The sequence below is a fragment of the Pogoniulus pusillus genome, chromosome 6 (genome assembly GCF_015220805.1).
Source record: "Pogoniulus pusillus isolate bPogPus1 chromosome 6, bPogPus1.pri, whole genome shotgun sequence".
In the NCBI taxonomy this organism is placed as follows: Eukaryota; Metazoa; Chordata; class Aves; order Piciformes; family Lybiidae; genus Pogoniulus; species Pogoniulus pusillus.
In genome coordinates, this window is record NC_087269.1 from 24,491,893 (window position 1) to 24,515,136 (window position 23,244).

At 53.1% G+C, this 23,244-nt stretch overlaps 1 protein-coding gene across 1 annotated transcript in view; it reads left to right on the forward strand.

Annotated features, from left to right (window-relative positions):
- LOC135176507 (putative neutral ceramidase C) overlaps positions 1-18,676 on the forward strand; it is a 32,579-nt gene extending 13,903 nt beyond the window's left edge. Inside the window, exons 9-20 of the mRNA XM_064145646.1 lie at positions 587-673; positions 4,976-5,080; positions 5,223-5,304; positions 5,750-5,865; positions 6,708-6,802; positions 8,534-8,573; positions 9,694-9,789; positions 10,519-10,614; positions 14,895-15,044; positions 16,192-16,251; positions 17,797-17,885; positions 18,464-18,676. Of these exons, the coding sequence (XP_064001716.1) occupies positions 587-673; positions 4,976-5,080; positions 5,223-5,304; positions 5,750-5,865; positions 6,708-6,802; positions 8,534-8,573; positions 9,694-9,789; positions 10,519-10,614; positions 14,895-15,044; positions 16,192-16,251; positions 17,797-17,885; positions 18,464-18,653 (1,206 nt within the window). The 3' untranslated portion in view covers positions 18,654-18,676. The remainder of the gene's footprint in view (positions 1-586; positions 674-4,975; positions 5,081-5,222; positions 5,305-5,749; positions 5,866-6,707; positions 6,803-8,533; positions 8,574-9,693; positions 9,790-10,518; positions 10,615-14,894; positions 15,045-16,191; positions 16,252-17,796; positions 17,886-18,463) is intronic.
- Positions 18,677-23,244: the final 4,568 nt, after the last annotated feature.

A 23,244-nucleotide genomic window follows, 5' to 3' on the forward strand; every position in this document is an offset into this window, starting at 1 on the left:
CTGTGGCCAGCAGGGGCAGGGAGGTGATTGTCCCCCTATGCTTGGCATTGCTGAGGCCACGCCTCCAGTACTATGCCCAGTTCTGGGCACTCAGTACAAGAGGGATGTGGAGGTGCTGGAGCCAGTGCAGAGGAGAGCAAGGAAGCTGGAAAGGGCCTGGAGAGTCAGTCTGATGAGGAGCCACTGAAGGAACTGCTTGGTGTGGAGAAGAGGAGGCTGAGGGCAGACCTCATGACTCTCTACAGCTCCGTGAAAGGAGGCTCTGGAGAGGTTGGTGCTGGTCTCTGCTCACAGGTGATTAGAACAAGAGGCAATGGCCTCAAGCTGCAGCAGGGCAGGGTTAGGCTGGGCATCAGGGAAAGGTTCTTCACAGCAAGAGTGGTCAGGCACTGGCACAGGCAGCCCAGGAAGGGGGTGGAGTCAGCATCCCTGGAGGTGTTTAAAGGTCGTTTGGATGTGGTGCCTGGGGCTGTGGTGTAGGGGTGAAGCTGTCAGAGCTGGGCCAATTGTTGGACTCAATCCCAGGGGTCTTTCCCAAGTTGAACACTCCTGTGGCTCTGTGGTCACTAACCAAACCTCTTCACAGGCAACAATGTGCATGGCCAAGGGTCCTGGAGCTGACATGTTTGAAAGCACGAGAATTATTGGGCAAAACATCTACTCGAAGGCAAGAGTAAGTGACAGGATGAGTGTGTGAATGCTTCTGGGTCACCTGAGTGTCCCTGCATCTCTCATTGTGAAGGTTTGTAGATCTCAGGGGCTCTAAAGCCCATGTTTGTGGACTTGACTGAAGAGTTTCCTGCTTAGTCAGCAAGCACAGGCTGATTGAGATAGAACATTGTGATTTCTGACTTGTGATCATCACTGAATGGCTTGGGAGCGACCTTAAAGACCATCCAGGTCTCAGCCTCTGCCATGGGCAGGGACACCTCCCACCAGCACAGATTGCTCAAGGCCTCATCCAGCCTGGCTGAGAACACCTCCAGGCAGGGGGCAGCCACAGCCTCTCTGGCAACCTGTGCCAGTCTCTCTCCCCCCTCACTCAAAACAATTTCTTCCTGAGCTCCACTCTCAGTCTTCCCTCTCCCAGCTCCAAGCCATTGTCCCTCATCCTGGCACTCCCAGCCTTTGTCCAAAGTCCCTCCCCAGCTCTCCTGCAGCCCCTTCAGGTACTGGAAGGCTGCCCTAAGGTCTGCCTGGAGCCTTCTCTCCTCCAGCCTCAACAGCCCCAACTCTCCCAGCCTGTCCCTACAGGGGAGCTTCTCCTGCTCTCTCATCATCTCCATGGCCTCCTCTGGAGCCTCTCCAGCAGCTCCAGGTCTTTCTTGTGCTGGGGGCCCCAGAGCTGTTTGCAGTGCTGCAGGTGGGGTCTGAGCAGAGCAGAGGGGCAGAATCCCTCCCTGTGCTGCTGCTCTCCCTGCTCTGGCTGCAGCCAGCACACAGCTGGCTCTGGGCTGCCAGCCACCAGTGCTGGCTCCTGGGCAGTTGGTCACCAACTGACATGCCCAAGGCCTTCTCCTCCAGCCTGCCCTCAGCCAATCCTCACCCAGCCTGCATTTGTGCTTGGCAATGCTCTGACTCAGCTGCAGGACCTGCACTTGGCCTTGTTGACCTTCATGAGGTTGGCTTGGGCACATCTCTGCTGCCTGTCCAGGTCCCTCTGGATGGATCCCTTTCCTTCCAGCATGGCAACAGCACCACACAGCCTGGTGTTACCTGCAAAGCTGCTCATGTTGCCTCAGTACCACTGTCCATGTCACTGGCAAAGATGTTAAACAGCACTGGTCCCAGCAGAGGACTGGTTTGAGCTGATTCCACTGGTTCCAGTAGATGTTGGTTTGAGCTTTCAATCTCAGTGTTCTTCATCAATACATAATGTAGCTCTCACCCTTTCTAGTCTTCCCCTCCCTTCCATGCACACATCTCAGAGGTGTCTTGATGTAAGGAAAACGGAACAGGCTGTGCAGGGAGGTGGAGTCCCCACTCCTGGAGGTATTCAGGCAATGTGTGGGCATAGCACCTGGGGGCATGGCTTAATGGCCATGATTGTGTTTGGTTGGTAGTTGGACTCAATGATCTTAGAGACCTCTTCCAACCCATACAATTCCATGATTCTATACCACTTGTTGGGCAGCTCTGGCATCACAGTCTCAAACTAAGGCCAATGGATGCTGAAATGTGCCAGCTTGAGCATCCACAGGCAGTACTGATCTTGCCTTGCTTGGCTCTGCAGTTACTCATCCAGTGTCCTCCCCTCCATGGGCGTCATCTGTGTCACAAGGCTCAACATTCCCCTGAATTTAACCCTTCTTTTCTGTGACTTCAAAGAATGTGAGAGCAGTCCCCAAGAGGACATTTTTGGCACCATTTCAGGAAAAGCAGCTTGTAAGAACTGGAAGAGTTCCATCAGAGGAGGAAGAGCAGAGGGCTTGGTGCTGGCAGTAGCCTTTTAATTGCCATTTTCAGATCATAGAATCAGGCAGGTTGGAAGAGACTTCTAAGATCATCCAGCCCAACCTAGCACCCAGCCCTGGCCAGTTAACCAGACCATGGCACTAAGTGCCCCAGCCAGGCTTGGCTTCAACACCTCCAGGCACAACCACTCCACCACCTCCCTGGGCAGCCCATTCCAATGCCAATCACTCTCTCTGCCAACAACTTCCTCCTCACATCCAGCCTAGACCTGCCCTGCCACAGCCTGAGACTGTGTCCCCTTGTTCTGTTGCTGGGTGCCTGGCAGCAGAGTCCAACCCCACCTGGCTACAGCCTCCCTTCAGGTAGTTATAGAGAGCAATGGGATCATCCCTGAGCCTCCTCTTCTGCAGGCTAAGAAGCTTCCCTTGAAGTCTCTCCAGGGTGATCCAGGCTTGTCCCACTCAGTGTGTCCTTGGTGAAGGAAAACATGGCTGTGGTTTGCTAAAGTGCAGACTTGTCCTTCAGAGGCTCTCTCCTCTGTGTCTGTTTCCTGCAATGGTGCTGAATCTGTAGACTTCTGCCAATACGTTCTAGGTGCCAGCTGGAAGCACATGTGCCAGGAAACCATTGCTGAAGAGCTGTATGGCTTAGCTGCCAGCTCTGTGGTGAAGAGATGGTGAAGTCCACAAGTTTCAAAGCAATACATGCAACATGAGGGAATCTTTCCTGTGGAAAGCATTTCTTTTGCTTGGCCTAAGATGAGAGAATGGCCAGAAGGTCACAACTAGGAAAAAAAGCAATGACCACCCTTGTGGAACAGGTGAATGTTTCAGCTGCAAAAAGAGAGGCAGGCACAAAAACGCTGCCCATGGAGTACCCTTGTTACATGAGCCAAGCAGGGCTGCCAGGACTCAGCCTGAGTCAGGGGTTGGACTGATGATCTCTTTGGGTCTCTTCCAACCCCTGACACCCTGTGAGTCTGTGATCCTGTGAGCCTGTGACTCAAGGCATGTGGGATGTAAAGACAAGGTGATGAAAACAAAGGAGATTGGGTCAGTGCTGTTTAATATCTTTAGCAAGGGTCTGAATGAGGAGATTGAAGCACTCTCACTGAGTTTGCTGATGGCACTAAATTGGGTGGCAGTGGTGATCTTCTGGAGGGTAGGAAGGCTCTGTAGAGGGATCTTGACAGGCTGGATCCATAGGACGAGGCCAATGGGATGAGGTCAGTTGCATGAGGTTCAACAAAGCCAAGTTCCAGGTGCTGCACTTGGGTCACAACAACCCCAGGAAGGCTCCAGGCTCGGGGCAGAGTGGATGGAAACTGCCCAGCACCTGGGGGTGCTGGTTGGCAGCAGTTGATGATGAGCCAGAGTGTGCCCAGGTGGCCAAGAAAGCCACCAGTAGCCTGGCCTGGATCAGCAATGGTGTGGCCAGCAGGAGCAGGGCAGAGATTGTGCCCCTGTACTCAGAAATGGTGAAGCCATCCCTAGACTTCTGGGTTCAGTTTGGGATGCCACAGTGTAAGGACATTGAGGATCTGCAGCAGGTCCAGAGAAGGGCAAAATAGCTGATGGGGGGGGTTTGGAGGGTGTCATATGAGGAGCATCTGAGGGAGCTGGGGGTGTGCAGTGTGCAGGAAAGGAGGCTGAGGGCAGAGCTCATTGCTCTCTACAGCTCCCTCACAAGAGGCTGCAGTGAGCTGGGGGTTGGGCTCTGCTCTCTAGGCTCAGGTGAGAGAAGGGGAGAAAATGACCTGAAATTGTGCCAAGGGAGGGTTTGGTTGGATGTGAGGAACAATTTCTTTGCTGCAAGAGTGGTCAGGGATTGGCAGAGGCTGCCCAGAGAGGTGGTGGAGTCCCCATGCCTGGAAATGTTCCAGAAAGGTGTGGCCATGGCACCTGGGACCATGGTTTAGCGGCCATGGTAGTGTTGGGTTAGTGGTTGGACTGGATGGTCTTGGAGGACTCTTACAACCCAAATAGTTTTACAGTTCTCTGCTGTTCAAGAGGGACAGGGATCTGCTGTAGAGAGCAGATGATGAGGGGACTGGAGGGCATGGCTTGTGAGGAGAGGCTAAGAGACTTGGTATTTTTTAGCCTGGAGAAGAGAAGACTGAGAGGGGACTTGATAAATGTTTATAACTATCTGAGGGCTGGCCAGGAGAGGGGGGACAGGCTCTGCTCACTGCTCCCTGGGGTAGGACAAGGAGCAATGGGTGTAAGCTGCAGCAAAAGAGGTTCTGCCTCAATACAAGGGGGAACTTCTTTACTGTAAGTGTCCCAGAGCACTGGAACAGGCTGCCCAGAGAGGTTGTGGAGTCTCCTTCTCTGGAGACTTTCAAGGCCTGTCTGGATGTGTTCCTCTGTGCTCTGTGTTAGATAGGATTGTCCTGCTCTGTCAGGGAGGTTGGGCTCAATGATCTCCTTGGATCCCTTCCACCTCCTGACATCCTCTGAGCCTGTGAGCTTGTGAGCCTGTGATTCATAAAGCTGAATCTCAGAGGAGCTGGATTCCTCATCTCTTCTTCCTCAAGGCTTCCACCTTGTGTGTCCCTTAGGAGCTGTATGAAGAAGCTTCCCAGGAGGTGAAAGGAGCCCTCAGTACAGCTCACCAGTGGGTGAACATGAGCAATGTGGCAGTGGAGCTCAACAGCACCCACATGGTAAGAGGGACACCAGGGCTAAGGAAGGGCTTGCTCCTGTGTGCTGTATCCTCTCAGCAGGACTTGGCACCCGGAGGAGAAGAGGGCTTCAAATATCTTTCTCTTTGTTTGTTTTTTTTTTCTCTCCCCCATTTTGATGAAGGTTCAAACTTGCAAACCAGCATTAGGACACAGCTTTGCTGCAGGGACCATTGATGGAGTGGGAGCTTTCAACTTCACCCAAGGTAGGTGCAGGAGGAGTAGAGGACAACAGGATCCTCCCAGAGTCATTTCAGAGGATGGTGGAACCAGACCAGTCTCCAGAAGAATGGGGGTTTAGGAAGGTGGCATCTTACAGCCTCCTCACTAGGTCAGGTCACTTAGGGTGGTGACCATGCTCTGAAAGGAAGCTGAGTGCTGGATGGGGACTGTGGAGCAGAAAAAGTTGGTTTTGGAGGAGAAGCAGCAGCTGGCTGAGGGCTTTCTCTTTTCAAAACCCTGAAGGCTGCCAAGAGGGAACCTGGAACCCATCAAGGCTAAGTCTTGTTTTTTTCAGACCACCCCAGAAAAGGTCAAAACCTACTCAAAAGTATCCCAAGCTCACATCAGCACAGAGGGGACGATGAATGAGTTTTCTGTCTGGCAGCTGCTGAGAGAACAGCCTTACAAAGATGTCTTTTGTCCTTCAAGGCTCAGTGGAAGGGGACCCATTTTGGGATGGAATTCGGGACATGCTGTTGGGAGAGCCATCCAACGAAACCAGAGCCTGCCACCGACCCAAGCCAATCCTCTTCAGTACTGGAGAGGTAAGGATGTGCTGCTCTGTGCCCTGGCAAGTGCAGGTACAGAGGATGACAGAACCAAAGTGTGGTGGAGGTTGGAAGGGACCTCTAGAGACTACCCAGCCTAACGCCCCTGCTAAAGCAGGGCACCCACAGCAGCTTGCCCAGTGCACAATGTCCCGGGGCAGGGCTTGGGAGCTCTGCAGATAAAGAGAGTCCACAATCTCTCTAGGCAGCCTGCCCCTGGCCTCCAGCATCCTCACAACAAACAACTTTCTCTCCTGCTCACATGAAACCTCCTGGCTTCCACTTTGTGCCCTCTGCCCCTTGGCCTGGCCCTGGGCACCACTGACAAGAGCCTGGCCCCAGCCTCTTGCTCCCCACAGCTCCTTTAGCTCTTGCTGAGCACCACTCAGAGCCCCTCTGGGGCTGCTCTTCTGCAGGCTTGGTAGGCCCAGGGTTCTCAGCCTGCCCGAAGGTCCCTTCCCACTCCCACCATGCAGGGGTTATGTGGTTCTGTGCTTTCTGCCATTCGCTTTTGCTTTCCTGACCAGATGCTCAACCTCACTGATCTTACCACTGTCCTTTCCACAAGCAGGTGAAGGGCTTCAAGGTGCCACCTTGACCTTATTCACCCACTTTGTTTTAAGCTCCTCCTTTGCCAACACCTTCTTGTTGCCTTATCGGTGGTGTTGACACGGTTGCTGTGGTCAGAAAACTCTGTGGGGGTGAAACACCTGCCCATGGGTTTGTCTGCAGGGGAAAACCGGTTTCCTCATTGCTGGTTTTCAGAAGGAGAACTCTACCCCTGGTGGTTTTTTTGCTACAAAAGTCATATCCACTGTGGGTTTGTTTTCCTCCCTCAGATGAGTTGGCCTCACCCATGGCACCCTGACATCGTGGATGTTCAGATAGCTACCATTGGATCCCTGGCCATCGTTGCTGTCCCGGGAGAGTTCACGTAGGTGTCTCTTGGTTTCTTCTCTCCTTGCTCCAGCCAGCCAGTGTGATGGTTTGGGTGTTCCCTGTCCCTCAGCACTTAAGAAAATCACCCAGACTAAACTCAGTGGCTGGAAGTTAAGGAATGGAGTTTTATATTCACAGCTTAGCACAATATCCAAGCAGGTATTTACAATATATACAGCTAAAGACAGAAATAGATGAGTTGAAGGGAATACAGACATACAGCAGCCCTCCCAGAAACCTGAGTCCCCAGGAGGGGCTCCCAACCACCCTTCCACCTCCCTTCCACCCCTCTACCTTATCCCAGAGTTTGCCTGATGTGCAAGGTGAGTTTGGAGAATCGGCCAGGGGGGTTGGAAGCAGAGGGATTAGTGACACCAACAGCAGGTCAGGGAGAGAAGGGAGGCAGCCAGAGGCAGAGAGCAACTCTGTTACCTATGTTTGTGTCCTTGTTTTGATCCATCTCAGCCAGGCTATGAGTACAGCAGACATCACCATTGCTTCCTTTTCACAGCCTAGCATCTAATTCTTCTCACTAAAATATCCCAGCTGGACTCAAACTAGCACAGTGAAGTTTCCTTCAAACCACCTGTGATGCTTCTACATGCACACAGCAAGGGGGCACAGGCTAAAACTTGTCCCCAGTGTATGACAGCTGCATGGACACTACACACAGATGTCCACTGCATGTTCTCTTGGGGACTGTCTCCTTTGGAGGAGACACTGGCACAGGTTGCCCAGGGAGGCTGTGGCTGCCCCCTGCCTGGAGGTGTTCTCAGCCAGGCTGGATGAGGCCTTGAGCAAGCTGTGCTGGTGGGAGGTGTCCCTGCCCATGGCAGGGGGTTGGAGCTGGATGAACTTTGAGGTCCCTTCCAACCCAGCCCATTCTGTGAATCTGGTTCCCTGGGATTTCCTACTTTCTGCTAGGTTCCCTGAGCTCACCATGGGAATTAAGGAGATGCAGAAAGAGCTTCCTTAAGAGTTGTAACTATTCTTTGCAAAGTGCAACTTCAGTGGAACAAAAGGAACTTTCTTAGATGATTTTTTCACACCAGAAAAAAACATCTTGCTGTATTGCACTGAGAGGTGGTGGTGAGTAACTTGGTAGGATAAAGAACCTCATGATGTTCTACAAGGACAAATTTAGGGTCCTGCACCTACATCTGCGTGGGAGGAACTACCCTCTGCACCAGCACAGGTGAGGGGGGGACCTGTTGGAAAACAGAGAAGGACCTGGGAGTGCAGGGGGACAAGATCCCCTTGAGCCAGCAATGTACCCTCATGGCTAAGAATGCCAAAGGTGTGCTCAGGTGCATGATGAAGGAGGTTCCATGTGAGCAGGAGGAGAAAGTTGTTTTTTGTGAGGGTGCTGGAGGCCTGGAGCAGGCTGCCCAGAGAGGTTGTGGAGTCTCCTTGTCTGGAGAGCTTCCAACTGCCCCTGGGCATTGTGCTCCTGGGCAAGCTGCTTTAGCAGGGGGATTGGACTGGCTGATCCCCAGAGGTCCCTTCCAATCCCCCACCATGCTGGAGTTCTGGGTTTTTTCTATCCCACCCTGGCTGTGATGATGTGTGTGGAATGTTCTGAGGTGTTTGGGTTGAGCTCATCACAGGGGAGCTGAGGAGCATCACTGCAAGTACTGTGGGGATTTCTGGTGGTGTGTCCATGCAGCCAGCCCTGCCTCAGCTCCCTGACTGCTGGAGTCTGACATTGTTCCCTTCATGTCCCCAGGACCATGTCTGGACGCAGGCTACGAGAAGCTGTTGAAAGAGTAAGTTGCAGAGGAGGAGGTTTCTCCAAGTTCAGCATATCTGGAACCTCACAGGTTCTTCATGCTTCTGGTTTCCCCTGTTTCTTGGCTCTGGTCATGGGTCTGCTGTCCCACAGGTGGTTCCTTCTCACAATTGCTCCAGGCAGCTTTTGTCTGTGCTGACTGAAGGAGTTTCATCCCCAGAAGAACCAAACAGATCAAGTTTCAACCCATTAGGGCAACACAAGCTCCTCGAGATGGGATACAGGCAATGGTTTGGATGTGGAGCAGGGCAGATGTAGGTTGGACATCAGGAAGGAGTTGTGCCCAGTGAGGGTGGGGAGAGACTGTCACAGGCTGCCCAGGGCTGTGGTTAAGCCCATGCCTGGAGACATGCAAGATGAGCCTGGATGTGTTCCTGTGCAGCCTGCTCTGGTTGGAGGTGTCCCTGCTGCCTGCAGGGGGTTTGGATGAGATGCTCTTTGAGAGTCCCTTTCAACCCAGTGCAGTCTGTGACTCTGTGAAGAAGAATGATGATAGTAATAATCACAGGGCTGGAAGGGACCTCAAGGATCATCCAGCTCCAAGCCCCTTGCCATGGGCAGGGACACTGGGCAGGGACACCTCACACTAAATCAGGTTGCTCAGGGCCACATCCAGCTGGCCTTAAAAACGTCCAGGGATGAGGCTCCTACCACCTCCCTGGGCAACTTGTTCCAGCCTCTCACCATCCTCATGGGGAAGAACTTCTTCCTAACATTCAGTCTCAATCTACCCTCTTCTAGTTTTGCTCCATTCCCCCAGTCCTGTCACTACCTGACATCCTAAAAAGTCCCTCCCCAGCTTTCCTGCAGCCCCCTTCAGATACTGTGAGGCCACAAGAAGGTCTCCTGGGAGCCTTCTCCTCTCCGGACTGCACAGACCCAACTCTCTCAGCCTGGCCCCATAGCAGCTGTCTCCAGCCCTCTGAGCATCCTCCTGGCCTTTCTCTGGACACCTCCCAGCACCTCCAGACCTTTCCTGTAATTATGACTACCAGTAATGACTAATTAATAATAATAGCACCCCCAACAATAACAGCAACTCTTTACATGTGTATGGAGCAGTTTTCAGGAGCTGAGTGATTTGTTCCCTGCCTCAGGAATTTGCTTCCCACGGCAGACCAGGAATGGACATTGTGATCGCAGGTCTCTGCAACGTCTACACCCACTACATCACCACCTATGAAGAGTACCAGGTGAGTAGGCAACATGAAGCACATTTAAGAGGGTTGGGATTTTAGCTCTGTGAAGTGATTTGGGGTTAGGGTCTTTTGCCACAAAAAGCTGAAGAAAGTGCAGCAGGGACCACCAGACACCCTTGTTTATTCTGGCCTCTGAGAGGTAGCCAAGGGCCACTATGGTTTCCTGCCCATAGCTGGAGAGTAGGCATGGATGCTTTTGTGTGGCAATGGCTAGAGGTACTCACTCCTGTGAGGTCATGTCTGGTTTAGTAACCTCCTGGTGACTTGGATGAATAAGAAGTTATCTTCACTATGTGACCAAACTGCCTGAAGAAAAACTTGGAGCTGTAGGGTTGTCAGGTGATGAGGAATTGCAGTGCTGTGGTGCTGTAGGAAAGACCACACTGAACCTTGCAAGATTCACTTTTAAAGTTCCCCAAACCTGTGCTCTGGACTATTGGCTGGACTCCTTGGATTTGGAAGCCCTAGAACAGGAGGTTTGTCCAACTCTAAAAGTTGGAGGGGAGGTGACCTGCCTCATAAACCTTCAGTGTGAAAGAACAGCGGCAAGTGGCAACTGGCCCTCCCTGTTTGGACAAAGAGTGACCTCAAACTGCAGCAAAAATACTTAGGGAAGTTGTGGGGCTGTCTGCCTAGCAGTAAGGGAGAAAATAAACCCTTGAGGTTGATGCTGCTCTTGAAGAGTTCTTTAAACCCTCATTTTCTACCTCTGTCTTTTGCTAGGCTCAGCGGTACGAGGCTGCCTCCACTATTTATGGGCCACACACCCTTGCCGCTTACATCCAGCTCTACAGAGGACTGGCAAGAGCCATTGCCACGGTAATTCAACTCTGCCCTGTCTCACTTCCTGCTCAAAACACTTCAATGTACATTACAGCTGAGGGGGTGACCTGCTGGGAAGCAACTTCAAGGAGAAAGACCCCAGAGTCCAGGCTAATAATGAGTTCTCCACAGGGCAGCAATGTGCACTGGTGGCCAAGAAGGCCAAGGGTAGCCTGGGGTAGCACTGAGCTGAGTGTGGCCAGCAGGTTCTCCTCCCCCTCTGCTCAGCCCTAGGTTAGACCACATGTGGAATACTGTGCCCAGTTCTGTGCTTACCAGTTCAAGAGGAAAAGGGATGTACTGGAGAGAGTCCAACAGAGAGCTCCAAGAATGATGAGGGGACTGGAATATGTGTGAGGAGCAAAGGCTGAGAGCCCTGGGGCTGAGAGCCTGCAGAAGAGCAGCCCCAGAGGGCAGCTGAGCAATGCTCAGCAAGAGCTAAAGGAGCTGTGGGGGGCAAGAGACTGGGGCCAGGCTCTTGTCAGTGGTGCCCAGGACCAGGCCAAGGGGCAGTGGGCACAAAGTGACATCCAGGAGGTTCCATGTGAGCAGGAGGAGAAAGTTGTTTGTTGTGAGGGTGCTGGAGGCCTGGAGCAGGCTGCCCAGAGAGGTTGTGGAGTCTCCTTCTCTGGAGAGCTTCAAAACCCTGTGGAACATGTTCCTGTGTGACTTGTACTAAGAGGTCCTGCTTTGCAGGGCTGTTGGATGAATGACCTCTGGAGGTCCTTTCCAACCCCTAGCATTCTGTCACTCTGTGAAATCTAAGTGGTGATGGCTATATTTGTTACTCAGTGAAGCTGCCTGATTGTTACCCTGTCTTTCCTCATAAGACATCACTTTGAGAAGTCCTCATGTGGAATGAAAATTATCCCTACAATGGAGGTCTCACACCACTTGAGAAATGTGGGGGGTTTCCCACTCCATGTTTAGGAACAAGGTACCCTCAACCACTCACCACGGTTAGGCCAGAGGAGAAGGACAGGGGCAATTTTCTCTACCTGCTGACAAGACTGGTGGGTAGAGACTGCTTCCTCAAGTGGTGGCATGTTCTGGTGGCTGGAATTTGGAACTTCAGCACTAAGCCAGTAGCTGTGCTGCAGGGACTAGTCCTGCATGCAGACACAGACAATAGGATCACAGAACCAGGGAACCACAGTACACCACAGGATCATAGTAGCACAGAACCACAGTATACACAGGATCACAGTACCACAGTACACCACAGGATCATAGCACAGAACCACAGTATACCACAGGATCACAGTACCACAGAACCACAGTATACCACAGGATCACAGTATGCCATAGGATCACAGTATCACAGAACCACAGTTTACCATAGGATCAGAGTACCACAGAACCACAGTGTACCACAGGATCACAGTACCACAGAATCACAGTACCACAGGATCACAGAACCACAGGACCACAGTATACCATAGGATCACAGTACCACAGGACCACAGTATACTACAGGATCACAGTACCACAGGATCACAGAACCACAGAATCACAGTACCACAGGATCACAGAACCACAGAATCACAGTACCACAGGATCACAGAACCACAGGACCACAGTATACCATAGGATCACAGGACCACAGTATACTACAGGATCACAGTACCACAGGATCACAGAACCACAGAATCACAGTACCGCAGGATCACAGTACCACAGGACCACAGTATACCATAGGATCACAGTACCACAGGATCACAGTACCACAGAACCGCAGTATAACACAGGATCACAGTACCACAGAACCACAGTATACTACAGTATCACAGTACCACAGGATCACAGTACCACAGTATCACAATATACCATAGGATCACAGTGCCACAGGATCACAGTACCACAGAACCACAGTATACTACAGGATCACAGTACCACAGAATCACAGTACCACAGGATCACAGAACCACAGAATCACAGTACCACAGGATCACAGTACCACAGGACCACAGTATACCATAGGATCACAGTACCACAGGACCACAGTATACCGTAGGATCACAGTACCACAGGACCACAGTATACTACAGGATCACAGTACCACAGGATCACAGTACCACAGGATCACAGTATACCATAGGATCACAGTACCACAGGACCACAGTATACTACAGGATCACAGTACCACAGGATCACAGTACCACAGGACCACAGTATACCATAGGATCACAGTACCACAGGATCACAGTACCACAGGATCACAGTGTACCACAGGATCACAGTACCACAGGATCACAGTATACCACAGGATCACAGTACCACAGGATCACAGTACCACAGGATCACAGTACCACAGGATCACAGTGTACCACAGGATCACAGTACCACAGAACCACATTATACCACAGGATCACAGTACCACAGAACCACAGTATACTACAGGATCACAGTACCACAGGACCACAGTATACTACAGGATCACAGTATCACAAGATCACAGTACCACAGAACCACAGTATACCACAGGATCATAGTACCACAGGATCACAGTATACCGTAGGATCACAGTACCGCAGGATCACAGTACCACAGAACCACAGTATACCACAGGATCACAGTACCACAGGATCACAGTACCGCAGGATCACAGTACCACAGAACCACAGTATACCACAGGATCACAGAACCACAGAATCACAGTACCACAGGATCACAGGACCACAGGACCACAGTATACCATAGGATCACAGTACCACAGGACCACAGTATACTACAGGATCACAGTACCACAGGATCACAGTAACACAGGATCACAGTATACTACAGGATCACAGTACCACAGGATCACAGTACCACAGGATCACAGTATACCACAGGACCACAGTATACCATAGGATCACAGTACCACAGGACCACAGTATACTACAGGATCACAGTACCACAAGATCACAGTACCATAGAACCACAGTATACCACAGGATCACAGTATACCACAGGACCACAGTATACCATAGGATCACAGTACCACAGGATCACAGTGCCACAGAACCACAGTATACTACAGGATCACAGTACCACAGGATCACAGTACCATAGAACCACAGTATACTACAGGATCACAGAACCACAGAATCACAGTACCACAGGATCACAGGACCACAGGACCACAGTATACCATAGGATCACAGTACCACAGGACCACAGTATACTACAGGATCACAGTACCACAGGATCACAGTAACACAGGATCACAGTATACTACAGGATCACAGTACCACAGGATCACAATATACCACAGGATCACAGTATACCACAGGACCACAGTATACCATAGGATCACAGTACCACAGGACCACAGTATACTACAGGATCACAGTACCACAAGATCACAGTACCATAGAACCACAGTATACCACAGGATCACAGTATACCACAGGACCACAGTATACCATAGGATCACAGTACCACAGGATCACAGTGCCACAGAACCACAGTATACTACAGGATCACAGTACCACAGGATCACAGTACCATAGAACCACAGTATACCACAGGATCACAGTATACCACAGGACCACAGTATACCACAGGACCACAGTATACCATAGGATCACAGTACCACAGGATCACAGTACCACAGAACCACAGCATACCATAGGATCACAGTATACCATAGGATCACAGTACCACAGGATCACAGTATACCATAGAATCACAGTACCACAGGATCACAGACTGGTAGAGTTGGAAGGGACCTCGGGAGATCATCCAGTCCAAACCCCCTGTCAAAGCAGGGTCACCCAGAGCAGGTCACACAGGACCACATCCATGTGGCTCTTGAAACTCTCTGGAGGAGACTCCACTACCTCTCTGGGCAGCTTGCTCCAGGGCCGCAGCACCCTCACACCAAACAACTTTCTCCTAACATTCAGGTGGAACTTGTGCTCCAGTTTGTGTCCATTGCCCCTTGTCCTATCCCTGGACACCAGTGAAGGGCCTGCCCCCTTCTTCTTGTCCCCCACACTTCAGATGTTTATAAACATTGCTCAGATCCCCTCTGGGGCTGCTCTTCTCCAGGCTCAACAGCTCCACATCCTCAGAGCCCTTTACCATCTCTGTAGCATCTCCTGGAATCTTTCCAGTCTATCCCTGTGCCTCTTGAACTGGGGAGCCCAGCAGTGGACACAAAATAAATGTAGATTCTTTGGGGGCTTTTTTTTATGCTCATTTTACTGTCCTAGTCCCTAAAACCTCCGCAGGCAATGGCCTTGGAGGAAGAGCTACAGGTGTGCATAATGAGCTTATCTTCTCTGTCCCAGAACACAGCCCAGGATTTGCCACCTGGTCCAGAGCCACCACTTTTCAACGTGAGCAGCATCACCTTGGTGCCTTCTCTGGGGGTTGATCGTGCGCTGGCCAACAGGACGTTTGGGGATGTGCTGCAAGAAGTGAGAGAGCAGTACCGAGTGGTGAGAGCTGCAAGCATTTGATTCCAACTGCCCCTCATCTGAAAAGTCAATTCTATTTGTTTGTCTAAAGAGCTGTGGTGCTCTCTTTCAGGTGTCTCCACTCATAGCAATAAGGCCTTTGGTCTGAGTGGAGATGTCTGAACAAGAGAATCACAGAATCACAGAATCAGTCAGGGCTGGAAGGGAGCACAAGCATCAGCCAGTTCCAACCCCCCTGTCATGGGCAAGGACACCCTGCCCTAGAGCAGGCTGGCCAGAGCCAGAAGAGACAGAAGGTTTGCTGGCCAGTGTCACTGTGATGAGCATGTCTGGAAGGGGTTCATGAAGAGGAAAACAACAGCCCAGTATTGTTCCTCTCTTGGCAGAACAGGATGGGTGTTGGGTTGGAAGGGAGGCTGTAGCCAAGTGGGGTTGGGCTCTTCTGCCAGGCAACAAGCAACAAAATGAGGAGACGCAGTCTCAAGTTGTGCCCAGGGAGGTGGTGGAGTGGCTGTGCCTGGAGGTGTTGAAGCCAAGCCTGGCTGGGGCACTTAGTGCCATGGTCTGGTGAATTGGCCAGGGCTGGGTGCCAGGTTGGGCTGGATGAGCTTGGAGGTCTCTTCCAACATGTTTAATTTTATGATTCTATGCTATTAAAGCACATCCAGCTCCAACCCCCTGCCATGGGGGGTTGCTTAAGGCCTTATCCAGCCTGGCTGAGAACACTTCCAGGCAGGGGACAGCCACAGCCTCCCTGGGCAACCTGTGCCAGTGTCTCCCCACTCTCACTCAAAACAATTTCTTCCTCATCTTCACCCTCACTCTCCCCTCTCCCAGCTCAAAGCCACTGTTCCTCATCCTGGCACTCCCAGCCCTTGTTCAGAGTCCCTCCCCAGCTCTCCTGCAGCCCCTTCAGGTACTGGAAGGCTGCTCTGAGGTCTGCTGGAGCCTTCTCCAGACTGAGCAGCCCCAACTCTCCCAGCCTGTCCCCATAGAGGAGTTTCTTCAGCCCTCTGAGGATTATCTTTTTCACCTCTAGATCCACTCCAAAACAAAAAACAAAAAAAACACAGGCAAAGCACAAAACCCTCCTATGGCCTCTTGAAAGGATGCTTCACTGTGCAATGTGTGCTCAGTCTCTAAGTGAGTGTGCATTTTGTTCCCACAGAGCGAAGTTGCTGAAGTCACTTTTGTAGGTGCCAACCCGAGGGCTTCTGCAGAGAATGCGGTAAATGAGCCAGTGCTGCTGGGGCTGGGGTGTGGGGTAGGGAGCATTTACAGAACAACAACGTGGTGTAAACTGGAAGGGACCTCTGGGGAGCAGCCAGCCCAAGTCCCCTGCAGAGCAGGGCACCCACAGCAGCTTGCCCAGGAGCACAATGCCCAGGAGCAGTTGGAAGCTCTCCAGACGAGAAAACTCCACAACCTCTCTGGGCAGCCTGCTCCTGGCCTCCAGCACCCTCACAACAAACAACTTTCTCCTCCTGCTCACATGGAACCTCCTGGATGCCACTTTGTGCCCACTGCCCCTTGGCCTGGTCCTGGTCCTGGTCCTGGTCCTGGGCACCACTGACAAGAGCCTGGCCCCAGCATCTTGCCCCCTACAGGTCCTTTAGCTCTTGCTGAGCATTGCTCAGCTGCCCTCTGGGGCTGCTCTTCTGCAGGCTCTCAGCCCCAGGGCTGCTCCAGGCCCCTCAAGCAGCTCTGCAGCCTGCCCTGGCTTCTCTCCAGCAGTTCCCTGGCAGCTGTCACCAGTGGTGTGCCCCAGGGATTAGTGCTGGGCACAGTTGCATTCAATATCTTTATTGATGATCTGGATGAGGGGATTGAGTCCGGCATCAGTGAATCTGCAGATGGCAGCAAGCTAGGAGCAGGTGTGGAGCTGTTGGAGGGTAGGAGAGCCCTACAGAGGGCCAGGCTGGATGGGTGGGCAGAGGCCAATGGGATGAGATTGAACAAGGCCAAGGGCAGGGTTCTACACTTTGGCCACAACAACCCCACGCAGCACTAAAGGCTGAGGAACAAAGTGGCTGAGAGCAGCCATGCAGAGAGGGAGCTGGGGGAGCTGACAGAGAGGAGCTGAAGAGGAGGCAGCAGTGTGCCCAGGTGGGCAGCAGAGCCAATGGCATCCTGGGCTGGCTCAGGAGCAGTGTGGGCAGCAGGACAAGGGAGGTTCTTCTGCCCCTGTGCTCCACACTCTTCAGGCCACACCTTGAGTGCTGTGTCCTGTTGTAGACTCCTCAATACAAGAGAGATGTTGAGGTGCTGGAAGGTGTTTGGAGAAGGGCAGCAAGGCTGGGGAGGGGCCTGGAGCACAGCCCTGTGAGGAGAGGCTGAGGGAGCTGGGGGTGTGCAGCCTGCAGAAGAGGAGGCTCAGGGCAGAGCTCATTGCTGTCTGCAGCTGCCTGAAGGGAGGCTGTAGCCAGGTGGGGTTGGGCTCTGCTGCCAGGCACCCAGCAACAGAAGAAGGGGACACAGCCTCAAGCTGTGGCAGGGCAGGTCTAGGCTGGATGTGAGGAGGAAGTTGTTGTCTGAGAGAGTGATTGGCATTGGAATGGGCTGCCCATGGAGGTGGTGGAGTGGCTGTGGCTGGAGGTGTTGAAGCCAAGGCTGGCTGGGGCACTTAGTGCCATGGTCGGTTGATTGGGCAGGGCTGGGTGCTAGGTTAGGCTGGCTGAGCTTGGAGGTCTCTTCCCACCTGGGTGATTCTATGACTCTAAGTGGCACAGAAGCATGGGGCCATGCCTGTCTCACTCTGTCTTGTTCACTGCAGACTGAACACAACTTCCTGACAGTGGAGAGGCACAACAGCACGTCAGCCACCTGGGACGTGGTGCAGAACGATGCCTCCTGGGACACCAGGTGGGGGCTCGGCCTGGATTTCCCTCTTCCACAGGCTCCACGGTGCAATTCGATTTTACTTCTGCAGATTCAAGTAGAAACTCAAGGGGTCAGGGTACCAATATTGATTTCTCTGTCAGGGCTGAAAGAGTCACTTTGGTTCTGACGTTATCACCGTGGTAATCCTGTTCTTCCTCACCTGATCACAGTGCAGATGTCTCAGGGGTGATACCAATGGTGAGAGAGCAACAGGTAGAAATAAGAAGTGGGTAGATGGGGGGATACCTGATTTAGGGCTGTGAGAGACTGCCCTACCTTGAGGTTCATGCACTCACAGAATGGGCTGGGTTGGAAGGGGCCTCCAAGGCTCATCCAGTCCAACCTCCCCTGCCAGAGCAGGGTCAACTAGAGCAGATCACACAGGAACACATCTAGGCAGGTTCGAGTATCTCCAGAGATGTTCCACACCCGCCCCGGGCAGCCTGTTCCAGGGCTCTGTCACCCTCACAGTGAAGCCCTCCAGGTGGGCTTAGTAAGTTCTTGGGATGTTCAGCCTAGTGGGAATTGTTGCTGACCACAGTTTTTGGTTTGTCTGCCAGGTTTTACTGGACCAAAGGCACCCTGGGTCAGAGCAATGTGACCATCGAGTGGCACATTCCTGGTGGCACAGAACCAGGCCTCTACAGGATAAGATACTTCGGCCACTACAGGAAAAGAGCCTCCATCTTCAACATTGTCACTGTGCCATTTGAAGGCACCTCTTCACCATTTGAAGTCACAGCTCTGTAGGTGGCCTCCCTCATTAAAGGCATTCATACAGTCATAGAATCACAGAATGGTAGGGGTTGGAAGGGACCTCTGCAGATCATCTCATCCAACTCCTCTGCTGGAACAGGATCATTTAGAGCAGGTCACACAGGAACACAGCCAGATGGGTCTTGATGTTCTCTGGAGGGGACTCCACAACCCTTCTGGGTAGCCTGCTCTAGGGCTCCACACCCTCACACCAAACAAGTTTGTCCTCACATTGAGGTAGAACTTGTGCTCCAGTTTGTGTCCATTGCCCCTTGTCCTGTCCCTGGGCACTGGTGAAAAGAGCCTGGCCCCTTCTTCTTGCCCCTCACTCTTCAGGTATGCTCAGATCCCCTCTGGGGCTGCTCCTCTGCAGGCACCACAGCCCCTGGGCTCTCAATCTGCCCTCATCACACAGCCGTTCTAATTCCCTTCAGCATTCCCGTAGCTTCCCCGGGCTCTCTCCAGCAGATCCCTGTCTCTCTTGAACTGGGCAGCCCAGAACTGGACACTCCTCCAGTTTTTCTCTCACCAGAGCAGAGTAAAAGGGGAGGAGACCCTCCCTAGCACTGATGACCACACTTAATCTGCCCCAGGAAGCCATTGGCCTTCTTGTAGGAGGCTGCTGGGAGCTGAGTTCTGCACTAGTTTGGGTGCAGGGGGAGCTGCTGCACCCACCCCAAGTCCCACAAGCTAAGTAAACTCCTCAGCTCCTTGGCCACTTGTGCATTTCTTGCCTTGCTGCAGCAGGTTCCAGCCCAGGAGCAGGAGGCCCTGCCGGCAGGCATCCCCCTGCACGCTGCTGCCTCCTCTTCAGGCAGCTGGTGGGAAATGCCCCACACAGGTTGTGCAGCCGGGAGGGGAGAAGGCTCTGGGGAGACCTTGGAGCAGCCTTCCACTGGCAGCCCAGGCCAGTCCCAGCTGGGGCACTGCAGCGAGCGAGGGGCAGCGGCAGGGCAGCGGCAGGTCCCAGTGAGGCCTGGGCTGGGTCAGGGCTTGGTCTGCCAGGGGCTCATCTGCCAGGGCAGAGCTCCTCACCAGGGCCCTCCAGCAAGCGCAGGGCTCTGGCAGCCAGCACCGGGCTGGAAGAGGGCTGTGAGACCCTCAGGAGTGTGCTGGGACATAGACAGGGGCGGGAAACAGGCACAGAGGAGAGACTTAGAGAGAGGTAGACAGTGATAATTAGATAGAAGTAATTAGGTAGAGCTCCAGAGACAGAAGTAGTTCTGTTTCTCTCTGTCCTGTTGTTGTTCCCTTTAAAAGCTGTTTCTACAGCACCACTCCGTGTCTGGGCGGGAGGGGGAGGCAGCCTGGGGGCACCACCAACAGCTCCCCAGAGGTGGCAGAGTCCCACTGAGCCCCCAGGACACCAAGGCCCACAGGGCTGAGCACCACCAGCCACTGGGGCAGGCAGCGAGGGCTGTGGTAGCAGCCTGTTGTGGGGAGAGGACTTGACTAATGAGATGAACTCACACTTAGGAGCACCTAAGACCAAACCACTGGCAGCACCCTGGCAGAGGCACCAACTCGGAGCTGCCACAATCACACAAGCACAGAACTCCCTGAGCTGGAACCCCCTCTGACCTCACCCACTCCAACCACCTGCCCTGCACACCTGCAGGGATGGGGACTCCACCAACCCCCTGGGCACCATGTTCCTGTATTTCAACCCAACCAGATGTGCTGTGCCAGGCTGGATTGAAGGGCTGAGACCACTGGCATGAGGTTCAACATGGGCAAGTGCCAGGCCCTGAACTTGGGTTTCAACAACTCCATAGAAGCATTTGGGATGCTCATCAGCTCCAACCTACCCATCGCTGCCAGGCCACCACTGAACCATGCCCCTCAGCACCACACCTCACAAGGATCCTCACAAGTCCATGGGACCAGATGGAATCCATCCTAGGGTGCTGAGAGAGCTGGCAGAGGAGCCAGCTCTGGAGTACTGGAGAGGTCCCCTAAGACTGCAAGCTGCCAGTGTGATGCCATCCACAAGAAGGGCCCGAGGGAGGAACGGGGAAATGACAGAGCTGTCGGCCTGACCTCAGGGCCAGGCAAGGGCATGGAACAGGTCATCTTGAGTGCCATCACAAAGCACCTACAGGATGGCCAAGTGTGATGGTTTGGGTGTTCCCTGCTCCCCACACTTCAGAAAACCACCCAGACTAGACTCAGCAGCTCTGGAAATTGAATGCAGCTTTAAAGTTACAGCTTAGCACAAGATACAAGCAGGCATTTACAACAGATACTGAAGTAGACAAGCTGAAAAGTAATACAGACACACAGCAGCCCTCCCAGAAGCTAGGGTTGGAGCTGGATGATCCTTGTGGTCTAGGCTGGACGTGAGGAGGAAGTTGTTGGCAGAGAGAGTGATTGGCATAGGAATGGGCTGCCCAGGGAGGTGGTGGAGTCACTGTCCCTGGAGATGTGGAAGCAAAGCCTGGCTGAGGCACTCAGTGCCATGGTCTGGTTGATTGGGCAGGGCTGGGTGCTAGGTTGGGCTGGCTGAGCTTGGAGGTCTCTTCCAACCTGGCTGATGCTATGAAAATTATTTCTTCCTCTGGAACTTGTAAGGAGCCCAAGTGCTGCATTTCTTTGGAGCTTTGTAAGGGTCAAACTATACTAATAGAGATCCTCATTCTGCTCTAGTCACAGTGGTGAATGCTTTAGAAAACAAAAAAAACCCATGCAGGGGCAGCTGTGGAACCTGCTCTGGCTGCAGATGTCCCTTCTGCCTGCAGCGGCTTGGACTGGATGAGCTTTAAAGGTCCCTTCCCCCCCCCCAGCTGTCTCTGGTTCTCTGGTCCTGTGATGGCTCAACATAACTGATGTAAGTGTAATTGGCATCTCAGACTGGTCTGGGGGGAATGGACTTTCAAGGCTTATCCAGTCCAACCCTTCTACACTCAGCAGGGACATCCTTTACCAAAGCACGTTGCTGAAAGCCCCAAACAGCCTCATCTGCAATGGCTTCAGGGTTGGGGTATCTCCTTCCTCTCTGGGCTACATGGACCTGAGTCTCAGTGACAATCACAGACTCACAGAATGTTAGGGCTTGGAAGTGAGCTGCAGAGATCATCCAGTCCAACCCCCTCTACCAGAGCAGCATCAGCCAAGGCAGGGCACACAGGAACTCATCCAGGTGGGGCTTGAAAATCTCCAGACAAGGGAACTCCACAACCTCTCTGGGCAGCCTGCTCCAGGCCTCCAGCACCCCCACACCAAAGATGTTTCTCCTCAGGTTGAGCTGGAACCTCCTGTATTCCAAATTAATAGAATCACAGAATCAGTCAGGGTTGGAAGGGACCACAAGGATCAGCCAGTTCCAACCCCCCTGCCATGGCCAGGGACACCCTACCCTAGAGCAGGCTGCACACAGCCTCAGACAGCCTGGCCTTAAACACCTCCAGCCATGGGGCCTCAACCACCTCCCTGGGCAACCCATTCCAGCCTCTCACCACTCTCATGCTCAACAACTTCCTCCCCACCTCCAGCATCTGTTCCATTCCCCCCAGTCCTGGCACTCTCTATAAAGTCCCTCCCCAGCTTTTTTGTAGCCACCTTCAGATGCTGGAAGGCCACAAGAAGGTCCCCTGGGAGCCTCCTCTTCTCCTGACCAAACAGCCCCAACTCTTTCAGTCTGTCCTCACAGCAGAGCTGCTCCAGCCCTCTGAGCATCCTCCTGGCCCTTCACTGGACACTCTTCAGCATCTCCACATCCCTCTTGTCCCAGGGGCTCCAGAACTGGATGCAGGACTCCAGGTGGGGTCTCAGCAGAGGGGAGCAGAGGGGGAGAATCACCTCCCTGGCCCTGATGGCCACACTCCTCCTGATGCAGCCCAGGCTCTGCTTGGCTTTCTGGGCTGCAAGTGCACACTGCTGGCTCCTGTTGAGCTTCTCCTCCAGCACCACCCCCAAGTCCCTCTCCTCAGGTCTGCTCTCCAGCCACTCACTGCCCAGCCTGCATTTGTGCTTGGCATTGCCTCCACCCAGATGCAGGACCTTGCCCTTGGTCTTGTTGACCCTCAGGAGCTTGGCTTGTGCCCACCTCTGCAGCCTGTGCAGGTGCCTCTGGATGGATCCCTGCGCTCCAGCCTGGCTGCTGCACCACACAGCTTGGTGTGGGCAGCAAACTTGCTGAGGCTGCACTCAGTGCCTCTGTCCATGGCACCCCCAGAGATGTTGAACAGGACTGGTGCCAGGACTGACCCCTGAGCGACCCCTCTAAAGAGCAGGTTTGGTCCCCAAAATGTTCGCAATGCATGCCCAGAATTCTACATACCCAGGAGGTCTACATAACTGCTGTGCTTTGGCTACTACTGGGCATCCTTCACTGTGCAAAGCTTGGCTCCCTGCACAGCTTTGGCTTTGAGCCCACTAGGCCAGATCCAGTGTTCTCACGCAAGTGCTTCCCATGCTGGCCAGATCTTACTGCAGCTTACTCCTGTAGTAAAGATGTCACTGGTTTGATTTAGCCATTGGACAAGTGCTTGCTGCTGGTGACCAGGCTGTCCCGGAGAGGCTGAGTGCAGAGCAGGAGTTAATCCAGACCATGAAAGGGGCTATGAAATGGAATCCTGTCCATGAC